This window comes from Charadrius vociferus, unplaced genomic scaffold, assembly GCF_000708025.1.
Source record: "Charadrius vociferus isolate BGI_N301 unplaced genomic scaffold, ASM70802v2 scaffold163, whole genome shotgun sequence".
Classification (NCBI taxonomy): Eukaryota; Metazoa; Chordata; class Aves; order Charadriiformes; family Charadriidae; genus Charadrius; species Charadrius vociferus.
Window position 1 is genome coordinate 15896544 of NW_009648332.1, and position 13031 is coordinate 15909574.

General features: G+C 37.5%; 1 protein-coding gene across 1 annotated transcript in view; it reads left to right on the forward strand.

Annotated features, from left to right (window-relative positions):
• LOC104286186 (transmembrane protein 56-B-like) overlaps positions 1-10810 on the forward strand; it is an 18445-nt gene extending 7635 nt beyond the window's left edge. The window contains exons 3-6 of the mRNA XM_009884753.1: positions 2722-2780; positions 4642-4736; positions 6910-6983; positions 10387-10810. Of these exons, the coding sequence (XP_009883055.1) occupies positions 2722-2780; positions 4642-4736; positions 6910-6983; positions 10387-10702 (544 nt within the window). The 3' untranslated portion in view covers positions 10703-10810. The remainder of the gene's footprint in view (positions 1-2721; positions 2781-4641; positions 4737-6909; positions 6984-10386) is intronic.
• Positions 10811-13031: the final 2221 nt, after the last annotated feature.

The window sequence follows — 13031 nt, forward strand, 5'->3', positions numbered from 1 at the left end:
ACACGTTTTCCCTCTAGTTATTGCCACCATCTTTGTGTAGTCATTGACTGTATGACAGTATCCAGTCAGTTATTCTCTGTGGAATTTCAAGGTTTCTGTATCTATAATGGAAAATCACAAGTTCTGAGCATCTACGTATGTCATCCTAACTTCTGGGTTCACACAAAGCATGGTGGTGGTGATACCCATGCGTCTTGAAAGGGGTCAGGACTCCTGCTAAGGGTTTGGGCTCAATCGTGAGAGGATGCGGTATTACTGTCAGGTAATGCCTGAAACTAGATACGATAAATCCTAACAAAAGATAATAAAGACTGGAGCATTGATAAGTTACAGGGAAAAATCAGCGTTGTCTACATTCTCATAAGGCTTTGCCTGTTTTTTTTTCTATAGGTAATACAGACTAACATAGATGATGCAGAAATTGTTTTTGAGGTGGTGAGAATAACACGGTAGAAAATGTGGAGGTGGTAGAGATCAGATAAGGAGAGGGAGAAGACGTAAATAAGTGAATTAAGGTGTAGCTTCACGGAAGAGCAGCCTTTTTCATATGACTGTCCACTTTACAGTCATTACACTTTATGAAGTCTGATGTTTGATTAGCATTTTATATGACTCTGTATCTGCAAAGAAGTTTGAAGAAAGTCAGTCATGTGGACTTCTGTTCGTTATATCTGCCTGTGTTTGTTCATGTGCAATTCATTTGCCACACATACCTCCTTAGCAATCACAAGAGAGATAGCTCTTCCCTTTCGTTTATTCAAGTCACTCCCTGTTTGTCACTCCTGGCTCTTGCTTGCATCAAAACTAGGCTGCAAACATCAGGGCTCATAAGCTTCATTGCACTTCCCGTTCAAGGAGACAGATCAGGAAATGTAGAAGATTTTACACTAAATTCTAAGTTTTCCATTAATTGAGATTAATGTGGGATTCTAACATGGACTCTTCTTGAAGGGAGGTGACAGATGGACGGTGTGGCCCTATATGTTGAAGTGTTGGTTTAGAAAGTCCAGGAAAAGTTTGTTGCAAGGTGACCATTCTCATGGAAAGAAAGAAGGGAAGTAAATCATTCCCTGTCTCATTCAGTTAAGTCATGTTTACCAATATCAAGGAACCAATTTCATATACTCAGTTCTTTGCATCTTCTCTGGAGAAGAATATGAAGGTTTTTGAGCACAGGCTCAGTCATGGTGATGATGTGCTGAAGTGTGTTGGGAGCACTTACAAGTTTGGTTATGATGTTGCTGCTGCTGGAGCTGAGAGCTCTAAGAGGAGGGCTGTAACTATTTAAAGAGTTTCTGGTAAAGTTGTGGGAACACATCTGTGTCAGCTATGACTTTCAGAAGAGCTACACCTAAAGCAGCACTGAGTCCACCACCTATGTAGCTCATGAAACTAGGCTTTGAAGCCATAGGAAAATGTTCCTGTCTCAAGTTGTAGTTAAGAGAGCCTCTATGGCCAGTCTTAAGAGACGGAGTGGGCTCTTGGGTCTCCTTGTAATGTTTTTCCTCACCTCGTAGCAGAATTCCAGTTTTGTGAGTTCTTCTGTTTTCCTGTAAGCTACCCTCTTGTTCAGGCAAGCAATTTGTTTTAGATGCTAAGAAAGGCTTAAAATGTAGTGAACAGATTGTAATAATACAGGAAATCTCTTCCACTGCTTCATGCCAATAGGATTAAAAAATAATAGCTAAGTAATAGCATTTTACTGCTTTCTAGCTGAGGTAGACTTTGTATTGGAGGTGGCTGTAAGCACAGTTATGTTCCTTTTTTCTTGAAAGGTTTACAACAAAAATTTCTTTCACAGCTTGTCTTGAGCAGTCTACATTTTATAAATCTGTAGACCTGTCACTTGAAGCTCAGTTCATTCTTACACAAAACATATCTAGATTAGATGCACAATTTAGTTTAAAAAAAAAAAAAGTTATGATGTTTATGCTGAGGAAAAGAGATTTGCTTACCAAACTCCTGAAAGTAGGAATGCACAGAGGACAGTGGAGGAAAGAACAAATGTTACTTGCTGTAATGTGGATGCTTCCCTATCTTGAGCTGTATTCACAAGTTTGGGTTTGTTGAACACCCTAGAGGAACTGAAGTTGTGTCTGTGCTACTAAGAGCTTTGCCTGCTGAATGTTTGGCATCAAAAGGGAAGGGACAGAAGGTGTGGAACTACTCTGAAAACCATTTCTGCTGGAAGGTTCCTTGGCTCCAGAGAACTGGCAAATAATTCTTTTCATGTCTCCTTCTACTCTATTTATCCCTATAAGCATCCATCCTCTTATGAATATGAAAAGCACCAGCTGAGCAAGATATTTTTGTCATCCTTAGCAAGTTTTAACACTGGCAGAAGAACAAAATTGGAGATGCAGAGTGCCAAAGTGCTAAGAGACACTGCCTGGGCTGTTCTCTTTTATCCTCTGTTTCCTGAGAAGCCTTCTCAGGGTACTTGCTGGGTTTCGGTTCTAGTCTCTAGCAAAGCTCGTGGGGCAGTCTCTACCCCAAGGCAGGGGGTAATCCTGATTAGGGTAGTTAATGGATATCTTCTATCTGGGTGGAAAAGGAGTCCATTTTCATGACTAGGACCTTTCTTAACAAATTCCTGTAATGTTTTACTGATGGGCCAAGAATAAGGTGACCTGATGGACATTATGTGTTTGATACTTATATGTCCTTTGCAAATTACTGTGTTATAAAGGCTGTAACTGTGTATTTTTGTTATGTTTACAGGGGTGACCCTTCAATTGTGAAACTGAATATTGCTATTACCACAGGCTACCTCATTTCTGGTAATTATGCAACGTATATATAACACACACAACCTGTATATATTTGCATTGAGTCACTATGCCTATATATTTATACTGAGCCACTATGCTGGAGATGGGATATGTGTTTACAGTACAGTTTCTACTACGGCTTTTAAAATTGCTAATGGAGTTATGGGCTGTGGTGAAATCGCAGGATCTTGCCAGCAAATGTGCAAGATGGAATGATATCTCCCCAAGCACTCAGGCCACTGTGTGGCTTTGTGATGGTTTGATACACAACCACCAACTTCAGCTCAGTTTTGTCCTTCAGCCAGTTGAGAAGGTATTAAAGCAGTGCCCTTTGCTCCCTTCAGAGTATCTACAACTCGTAGCTCTTTTGTCATATGTTTCTTCCTGTGACCTCAGAATGCTGGCAGAAGAATTTTAATAACCCTTAATACAAGCTGAGGCAAATGATGCCACAGGATCTTCCCGCCCACCTTTTACATTCACTTTAAGCCAAAATTTAGTCATGTATAAAACATGGACATTTTAAATTATTTTCTTGGTATGGCATTTACCCCTACATATGTATTGTGTTCTTAATTATTTACTCTCAACTAAAATTGGTATGGGCATTTTGCTACGAAATGCTTTGGAGCTTTCTTTTATAGGTGTGGGGATAATAGTCACTTATCAACGCAAAAACTTGTTGTGACTTGGACTATTTTCAGGGAAAAGTTCTCATGTTAGGATGGAGTCTCTGGTCAGAGACTGGCCATGGACTTGATTATCTCTCAGACTAGTTTTCTCAGCCCAGTGGAACTGATAATGTGGTGATAGGCACACTCAGTTAAACTGTGGGTTAGTTTAAGTCTCTGTTTTTTCCGTAAGAGCCTTAGCTCCCATGTTTAAATTCATCAGTATCTATTTTTGAATAATTATGCATTAGACTTTCATTATTAATTAATGAATGCCTTTGAACAGAGACCTGAACTTGGCCACTCACTCTCTCACTTCCTAATATAGTTAATGTTCAATTATTAATAGGAAGTGGAGCGGCTATGTCAGATGATATAGAGTCCGGCCTGAGGATAGCTAATATAAAAGAGATCAAGGCACTCAGTGGAGATACAAAAGGCACACGGGTAAAGCCTTTCATTTGGAACTTTGGTCACTAATATTCCAGTCCAAAGTACTCATTTGGAAAAAGTAGGGGCAGAAGTTGCTTATTCCAGTATGGAAAAAAAAATCTTCAGAAATCTCGGACCATCATGGGGGAAGAAAGAACTTATCTGTCAAAGCTTTCCTTGTAATATTAATTCAGGTCCACAATACCACTTTTGCAGTAATCTGAAAATTCTGATTAAATAAAGCAAATATGCTTCTCATTCCAAGTGCCTCTTGGAACATATTTTTGGTAAATGGTTCCTTGTTTGCTAATATAACTACTTTTTGATTCAGAAGTTCCCCATAATTGGTTCCCACTTTTACTGAATATATTTGTAAATTGGCTATGCCCTCTGTAGCCCTCCCTTCCCCTTTGATTTTTTTTGTGTCACTTCTTCCAAATTTTTGGGTTCATAAGTGTGAAATCTTGCTATGAGATTCAAGATCTACTTTTTCCTTCCAAAATACTTCAGCTAAGTTGTTGCCTCTGTACTTCAATTGATGTGGAAAGTAATAATTTATGGCAACTCTTGTAAGAATACTGCTGCTTAATGCTTTGACTAAAGTAAAGTCTTTAGGATAAAGATGTTCTCTTCAGAGAAAATTAATTGAGAGTTTCTACTGATGTCATATGTTGGCATTTATACCTCTAAAACTTACAGACACACTATTCTGAGGTCAATGGTAGTACAATAAATTGTTCTTTATCATTATTTCTTTTCTCTTGTAGATTTGTTGCTTATTATTTACTACTGGAAGGCAATTGGTGACAAATTTTTTGTAATACATCACTTGGCAGCTCTGTATGCTTACTATTTTGTACTGGTGAGTGCTGTATTTTCCAGTAATATAACAAGCAGATGAGATTTAAGACAATGCTTTTATAGATTCTTGTTTGCTTACTGTTTAAAAAAATTCTTCACTGGTTGGTGTATTAGCTTTGTGAAAGGCATATTTATGTTTTCAGTCATCGTTACTTTCTAAACAGTTTTATCAGGCATTTGTGGTAAGTGCATGCCTTTTCGATATTACGGTCCTTCAACAAAAATGTGTAACTTATTTGACTGCTGCAATTAAAACTCTTCTCAGTTTTTGCTCTAGAGAGACTTTGACAGAGGGGCTTTTCACATGGTTGTAGAAAAGGGTTTCAAATAAAATCACAAATCTGAATATTTAGTTGGGAAATTGGAAGGAAATGGTTTTAAGTGGTTATGTTCTGCTTGTGATTGTATTTGCAAGGCCATAGGTCAGTGATCCCGAACTCTGGTGAATGTAGTACAATCAGCTGGGTCTGCTTTTTTTCTGGGGTGGGTTTTTTCTTTTTCTGTTTTAATTTTAAATTTTTTAAAAATCTGTTACGACACAAACTGATCCTCTGAGACTTCTTGTTTAAGGTTACTTTGGGGAAACAATGGATGATTAATTGTATATATCTGTGAATATCTGTGGCACACATACATTGAAGAGAAAAGGGGAAGAGAAAGATACTGTTCTAGGATAAAGGCTTAGTTACTCTTTGCTGCTGCTGGAATTTCTCAAAGACGCCCATGTGACTTGGTAGAAATCCCACTGACCTCCAGAATAATGCTCCTGAATTTTTTTTCTGAAAAGCTCATTTGATAAATAAAGAAATCTTATAAAATACAATTTACTTCATTTACCACATTTCTTTCCCTGCCTCCTGCGTGAATCCCAGGCTTACAATATTAAAATTGTCAAGATGTCAGATTACTGTCAGATTTCCCATGTAATGGTTTAAAGGGGATGAAGTACACTGACAAGTAAATACCCTGTTTCGGGTTGAAGATAATTAGATCTACTAATATTATCATGGATGAAAGTGATTTAGAGCTGAATATTAGAGAAATGAAAATACCACTACCAAGGCTAATCCCTGATGAAGAAAATTCATTAGTTGTTTCTGGAGTAAAGAGAAAGCGTAGTGTTAGCGTGAACTTCTTTTAAAGCAGTTCTTACTATTTGGATATAGCTCTGCCCTTGGATGTCTGTGTGTTATTCTTTTATCTTCAGAGAAAGTTACTCATAAGCATCTTATTTCAAAAATTCCTCTTGAAGATAGAGAATTTGATTAAGAACACAGATTTTCTGTTTGGTGTAGTGCGAACTGACATGAAATACTTGAAGTAGTGGGTATTAGCACGCTCGGTGGGGGAAAGAGGAATCATGACACACACTGCACAGGTTGTTCAGGAGACCTACTGAAATTTTTTAAAAAATCTTTTTATCTCTACATCTGCAAACTGTTGCTTACCCAGCCAGTGTGTAATGGGATACTATTTCCAATACAGCCAAACAATAAAGCAGAGAATATGCTGTACTTTGTCACTGGGAGGAAAGTGCTCTGTTACGATATGTATCAGTGTAAACGTACCACACAGTTATCTGGAAGATGCGCTCTTCTTCCAACCCACGGGGCACGGCAGGGACTGCCGCAGAGCTGGTGGGAAGGGTTTCCCTTGCAGCAGGGAGGAGAGAAGAAAAGGCTTTATGTGCCACTTCTGCTGCCAAACAAGAGCTGGGAATTCATCTTCACTTTGGCAAATTGTGTTCCTAAAACAACGTAGGGACATTTTTCTTTAGCTTACACTGTTTCTGATTGGGCTTGTTAAATATTTTGGGTTTCTCAATGTTTAATAATTCTCTTGGAAAGTAATAGTGCCATTATAATTATAACTTATGACTACTTCTGCCAGTCTTCTCTAGATAGCTTTCCATGGCCACTTAACTCTAAGTCTTTTAAAGATTTATTTAAAGGAATAAAATACTGATTTGAGATACCTGAAGGACTCTTGCAGCTTTTGTAGTAAACCTCATTTTGAAATTGTAAGGAAGTTGGCCGCAGCTGGCAAACTCGCTTACTGTGAGTTTTATTAAAGAAGTTGAGACATTGTATCATTCTGCATATACTTGAAGACTTTATCAAGCTTTCACATCTACATTGTTGATTTTGGTATCTCTATTTTGTTTTGCTAACCAGGGCAAAGGTCTGTTGGCTTATTTTGGAAACTTCCGTCTGCTTGCAGAGTTCTCCACTCCTTTTGTCAATCAGCGGTAAGTGGTTAGGGAATTTTTGCATAGTTCTTTTAAATTTTAATTTGTATTATTTGTCAGTTAGGAAGTTGTTGGGTTTTCTTTTATGGTTGTCTGCTGAAAGGGAATTTGTATGTATTGAACTAAAGATTACTATATGGAAACCTTTTTTGCTATGAAAACTTTTTGCTGCTATAGCTGCAATGTCGTAACTAATGTATTCATCCCCAAGTTCCTTTTTAGAGTAGACCAGCCTTCATGTGAAATGCCAAATTTTTATGAGACTACTGAACAAAAAAGTTAATGAATACAATATTGTTTATTAACCTTTGTATGTTCATTTAATTATTATAATAAAGCCATCATTTTCAATAGTATCATGGACCAGGAAAAGAAACAAGGTAATGTTGTCATCAGAATCCTAGAACGGAATTGCATTGCCCTTGATAATTTGAAGTTTATTTTGCAATACTGCACGTATATAGATCCATATTAATAGATGCATATGAATACATAGAATAACATAAATGTGTATTCTTTATTTACTTTCAAAAATAGTTCTGGAAATTATTTTAAGCACTTAAATTAGAGAAATAGTAAAGCACCTAAATATATCTGGAATGGTTAATCTTCACACTTGTGGTCAGAGCAGAATGTGGCTTTTGCAGAGCTCAGTGAGAGTCGAAAACTGCCATGGCTTCTGGTTGTAGCGTTGCTAGTAGAATTGCTGCTGTTAGTATCAGAAAAGAAGTGTGATAACACCACGTACTACAGGTAGGGGAAAGCAGTCAATGGAGTTTCCTGGTGCTCTGGGGAGGATGGCCTCTCTCCTTGCTCCATCGCCACCATGATCCAGCTGGGGACAGGAATTTGCCGCAGGAAGACTTCACCTTGGGGTGGGAGCTTTGGTATGGGGCAGTGCTGCAGTCCTCTCCCCTTCCTCCCTTTTTTTTGCAATGTAGGATCAGATCTTTCAGTGTATCAGATGCCTATTCCTCACCCATGCTTTTTGGGGTGTATTTCTACTTTGATCCTACATGTGTGATGTGTTTTCTTTCCAGGTCTTTGGTAGAGAAAGGGTAAGGTTTATAAGGCAAATAGGGACTGTAATTCTCCTACAACAGGTTATCTGAGTATTACCCATTACCGCATTGTGACTGTAAACTCTGAAATATTTTATTCCTCAGGTCCCGAGGAATAAAAAAAAAAAGCTGAGATCCCTTTCGAACATTAGCTTGGCAAATTCAACTTACGGAAGGGCAGGGTGGGATAATAGAGCTCTCCAGAGGTTGCTTTCATTTGCCCAAGTGTAGCTGAGTAGGAGATTAGAGCTTAGTGTAGTCCATGCTCCATGTGCGCAGAGAAACTGAGGAGTAAATAAACACTTCTTTAAACTTATTTTAGTAATAAAAGGATGAGGAGAGTAAGAAATTGAAAAAAGGTGGTATTATGTTCTAAGTTTCTATATTGAACTTCATGTCCCAGTGAATGGCCGTTCTCCCAACTGACTTCTACCAAGACAGGATTTAATCCTGGGTTTAAGTGGTACCTATACTGATGCTTACCTTTCAGACTGTAGTGTTAGGAAGTATTGTGATACATCTGGCTATTAAAAGTAATACATGTTATACTTCTAAAATGTCTATGGTGAGATCACATGTCGCTGAGTACCGACATTGACTGCTTTCTCAGAAAAACGGAAATCACTGTAAGAGATAATAAAGTCCCTTACAGTAAGGGATGTCATCTCATTAGTGCATGACTTTTTTTTTCCTTCCATCAAATTTGAAGAGAACCAGACCCTTAAGACAGTAAGTAGTGGATAATGATAATGACTTACATTATGTTTCTTGTTTGCATTCTTAGTATTACCAAAAGAGCTATTATTAAAATATAAAATGATACTCTAATCTCAGAACTGTAGTATTTTCTTTGTATTTCCTGTTTGTGTTGTTAGGGATATCTAATTGGAGGTTGTCTCCATGCCAAGCATTTAAATCTTTTAATGTTAGTATCAGCATTTATGTAATTAATTATGAACTGTGGTAGGTAAAATTGTAATGATAACTGTGATTTACTGACTTACGTTTTTAATTTGCTGGCAGAGGGAAATTGCTAAGTAGATGTGCAGTTACCTATATTGGCACATAACAGTACATTTTAAAACATTTTTTTCTATTACTTTTGGAATCTGCATTGTATATATCAATGAAAGTACAGGCTCTGATTGTTAGTCTGACCAAATATATCAGGTCTGTCTCTTGATAATCCCAGCAAGCGTTTCTCTGGTGAGGTATCCTGCTTCCAGGCTGGACTGCCACCTTGAGTGTCTGGAATTTAATTGCCTCAGTTGCACTCTTAATGCATTCCTGGAGTATTTCTGCTAGAGCTGGGTGTCTGGAAAATATTTTTAGTATATCTATTATTACCTAGGTTGTAATCTGTAGGTAATTACATTAAAAATTACTTTTAAAACCAGTTGTTTTAGAACTGTTATTTTGTTAAATAGTTTAACCCTCATATCTTCTTGAAAATAAACTGATTATTCCACTTCCCGTCCCTGTCCCCTATCACAAATCCAGTGATTTAAGTAATTTTCCTCTGGCCCTGTCTTTAACCTGCCATTGGTGCAGAATTATGTTTATTCTGGTTTAAGTGTGAATGATAAATAATTAGAGGAGTTTGTTGTTCCTTTTTGTAGGAATTCAACCCGCAGGTTCTGTGTGCTAGGCAATTGCTAAGTTAGGTCTGTCTACTAAGGAATTAATATGCAAGAATTTTTTTTTCAGATACCACTTATGACCCAGTGGTAGTAATGGGAAAGGGAGATTTTAGATTTATCTTTGTCATTGCATAACATACCTAGCTGTGACATGATCCAGTGCCATTAACAATGTCTGGTTTTGAAGTTCTGGTTTTGGGCTGAACAGAGGCAGTCCAGAAAATCCCAAATCTGAGAAACTGGAAATTAGAGCTTTATCTAGGTTACCATATCCAAATACAATGCTAGAATTGCTTTCAGGGAAACATTTTAGTTTAGTTTAGAATTTTAGTTGCCCCTCGGTGCAAACTACAGTAACAAGTAATAAATTTGTATTTATTTTAAAAGAGAATTTGAATTATAGTGCATTACACAGCAGTTAAATGCACACTGGTTGCAAAATGGCTTACAATTCAAATCGAGATTTTCTACATGTTATTTTGCAATGTACTGGATATCATACGCTGCTTAAGTGGGAGCAAAAATGCAGCCAAGCAGAAGAATTTGCAACTAAGCGAAGACACAGTGCAGTAATTCAGAAATGATAAGGGTAGAAGCAGTTAATAAATTAAATGATTAATTAAAAAAGCCCATGAAATAAAATCCTTTTTTTAATGAGATGGCTTCAAGTCTGCCTGGTATCTCTGAACACTTCTTTTGCAGGTGGTTTTTTGAAGTACTGGGATATCCCAAATCTTCAAAGGCCAACATCATCAATGGTGTGCTGATGACAGTTGTGTTCTTCGTGGTGAGGATTGCCGTCATGCCTATATATTACAGCCATGTAATTTCTTCATTTGGAACAGAGGCTTTCCAGAGATTAGGATTTGCAGCCCAGAGCGCCTGGATTATCTCAAGTGTTGTCTTGGATGTCATGAATGTGATGTGGATGGTCAAAATTGCAAAAGGATGCTACAAAGTAATTTGTCTTATTGGACAGGAGGAAGCCAAAACTCATAGAAATGGAAAATCTGACTAGAAAACATATGCATAAAATGAAATTTCTGCTACGAAAATAATTTGGTTTCACTGAAACGGTGCACATTTCTGCCATGGAATGCTCCTCTTAAGGAAACAAGGTATTACCTCTGTACTGACCTTACACTTTCCCTAGCCACACTGCCTGCACACCCAGGGCCACGCTTCACGGATCCTGTCTGGTGAGGAATAAATGCAAAAGCTCACACAAATGAGTTCCACGTGTCTGTTCTAAGCAGTAGCAAACTACTGAAATTAGAAAGGAGCTGACTGGTTACTTGCTTGTTGTCCACCAGTGTGTTCGAAGTGTTTCACTCAGGTTTCTCAGATTAATGTGTTTTATAAATCCAGTGAATACTGACATCTCTCTTTTTTTAGAAAACAAAAAAACTCCCCAAACTCCTGATATGGTGCAATTTCCTGGCACGTTTCTATGTTTTCTTCTAGGAATAACAATCAAGATTTCTTTCTTGACAACTTTTTAATTTTTGCAAGAAGAGCTAAAAATTTAGCTTTGATTCTGTGAAGTCTTTTACTGCTTTGTGTTCTGCCTTATATGAATGCAAACCATTTTGGGAAATTTATGAAATAATTTTATCTAAAATGCTGTATTATAAGACTACAGAATATCTTAAAAATTGTTAAAATTCTCAGATTTTGATGGGAAGGATTCACTTTTGTTGTGTTAGATATGCAATAGTACATCTTCTAAATTGCCCGTGGAAATTTTTTTGTAAGTTAGAATGGGAAATGATGTGTGGAAACAGCATAATTCTTACTGGAGTGCTTTTTCCTTTGCTGATACTACCTTTGAGAAGTGCTGCAACTCTCCTCAGAGTATTTTTAACCATTGCCTATCTGGATGCGAAGTTTAATTGTAAAGAGATAAAATTCTTCTGTATATGTGATGTGTAGCTTACAGTAATACTTTTTTTCTTTTATCACAGAAATGACCCATTTGATATGAAGTGTTGAGGTGTTTTGTCACATTTTCCTTGTTAATCACATCAGAAATCTGAGGTGTTGACTAAAAACATTCTTGAATTAACTGTGCCAAACTTCTGTAAAGCTGTACGGTAATTCTGTAGAATGACAGTTCACTTCAGTATGCACAGCATTTTATTTTTTTTTAAACCACGTATTTGTCAATAGGTACTCTGTTCCTCCTTCTGCAAGCTTAAAGGCTTGGAGGGCATCAGAGAGGGCATCTAGGAGTAGTCTAGGATGTAATATATAATACAATTTGAGGAAATTCCTGGGTTTGTTTTGTTTTTAAAAGATTCTCAGAGCTGTATTTGTGCGTAGTTTGGTTTTGTTTTGCTTACTCTAAACCACATCTGACTTGAGACTGATTAACTTCTGGTTTTTTTCCTTGGCGTGCGGGTGGGGTTTTTTGTTTTGGTTTGGGTTTTTTGACATTACTTCTTATTTGTTATACCCCTTGGTAAGGTGTGCTAAAAGTATCCATTTTCACTCAGTACTTTAGTGCACATCCTGATTACTGTAGCAGACTGTTTAAGCAATTTATTTTTAAACAAAAAGATAAAATATTTACCCTGTGTAGGACAATTAGTCCAATTTTCCTCTTGTCCTGTTCCCTCTAACAAAGCCGGGTGATGTGAACTCTGTAGTCATACCTCTGTAGTCGGAGGTTCCCCAATACTGTGCTCTGGGGTGAGGGACGCAGTCTTCCAGTCTTCCAGGAATCAGATGGCCATAAGACCCCAAGAGGACTGTCTCGGCTGATACGCCTTATAACCAAGGCAGCTGCGATGACTTTAGTTCTCCAGTTAAAATAATGTCAGGGAGTATTGTTTGGGCTAGCGTAATACCCACTTTTATCAGCCTAGTTCCACTGTTTAGCTGGGCACGCTTTTTTTCCAAAACCGTTTTCCAATCCTGCCTAGTTAAGGGCAATATCAAGGATTGTTAATACTTTTTTTTTTTTTAGTTTTTATTAGGTGCTTATTAATACTTCACAAGCTTGCAGACAAAAGATGTCTTTATGCCTTGGGAAAGTTAGCAATTAATCTGTTTAGCTGGATGATTTGAATGAGCGCAGTACCTTACGTGGGTACCAGTAAATCCATAGTCTTTGAGAGCTGATCCTGTGACCTGCTTTGCTGAAACAAACAGACTCCCTTTTATACTGATTTGCAGAACCTGCTATCTTTTAAAATAGTGATTTCAGTGTAGCTAATGCAAAATCTAGGCTACGTACAAAGGCTCTGTGTTTGTCACCTTTGTGATTTAAAGGTGTACATAGAATAGTTTTTTTTCTTGTGCTTTTGAAGTCACTAGATCAGGGAATCACTTTGTAATACCTTGTT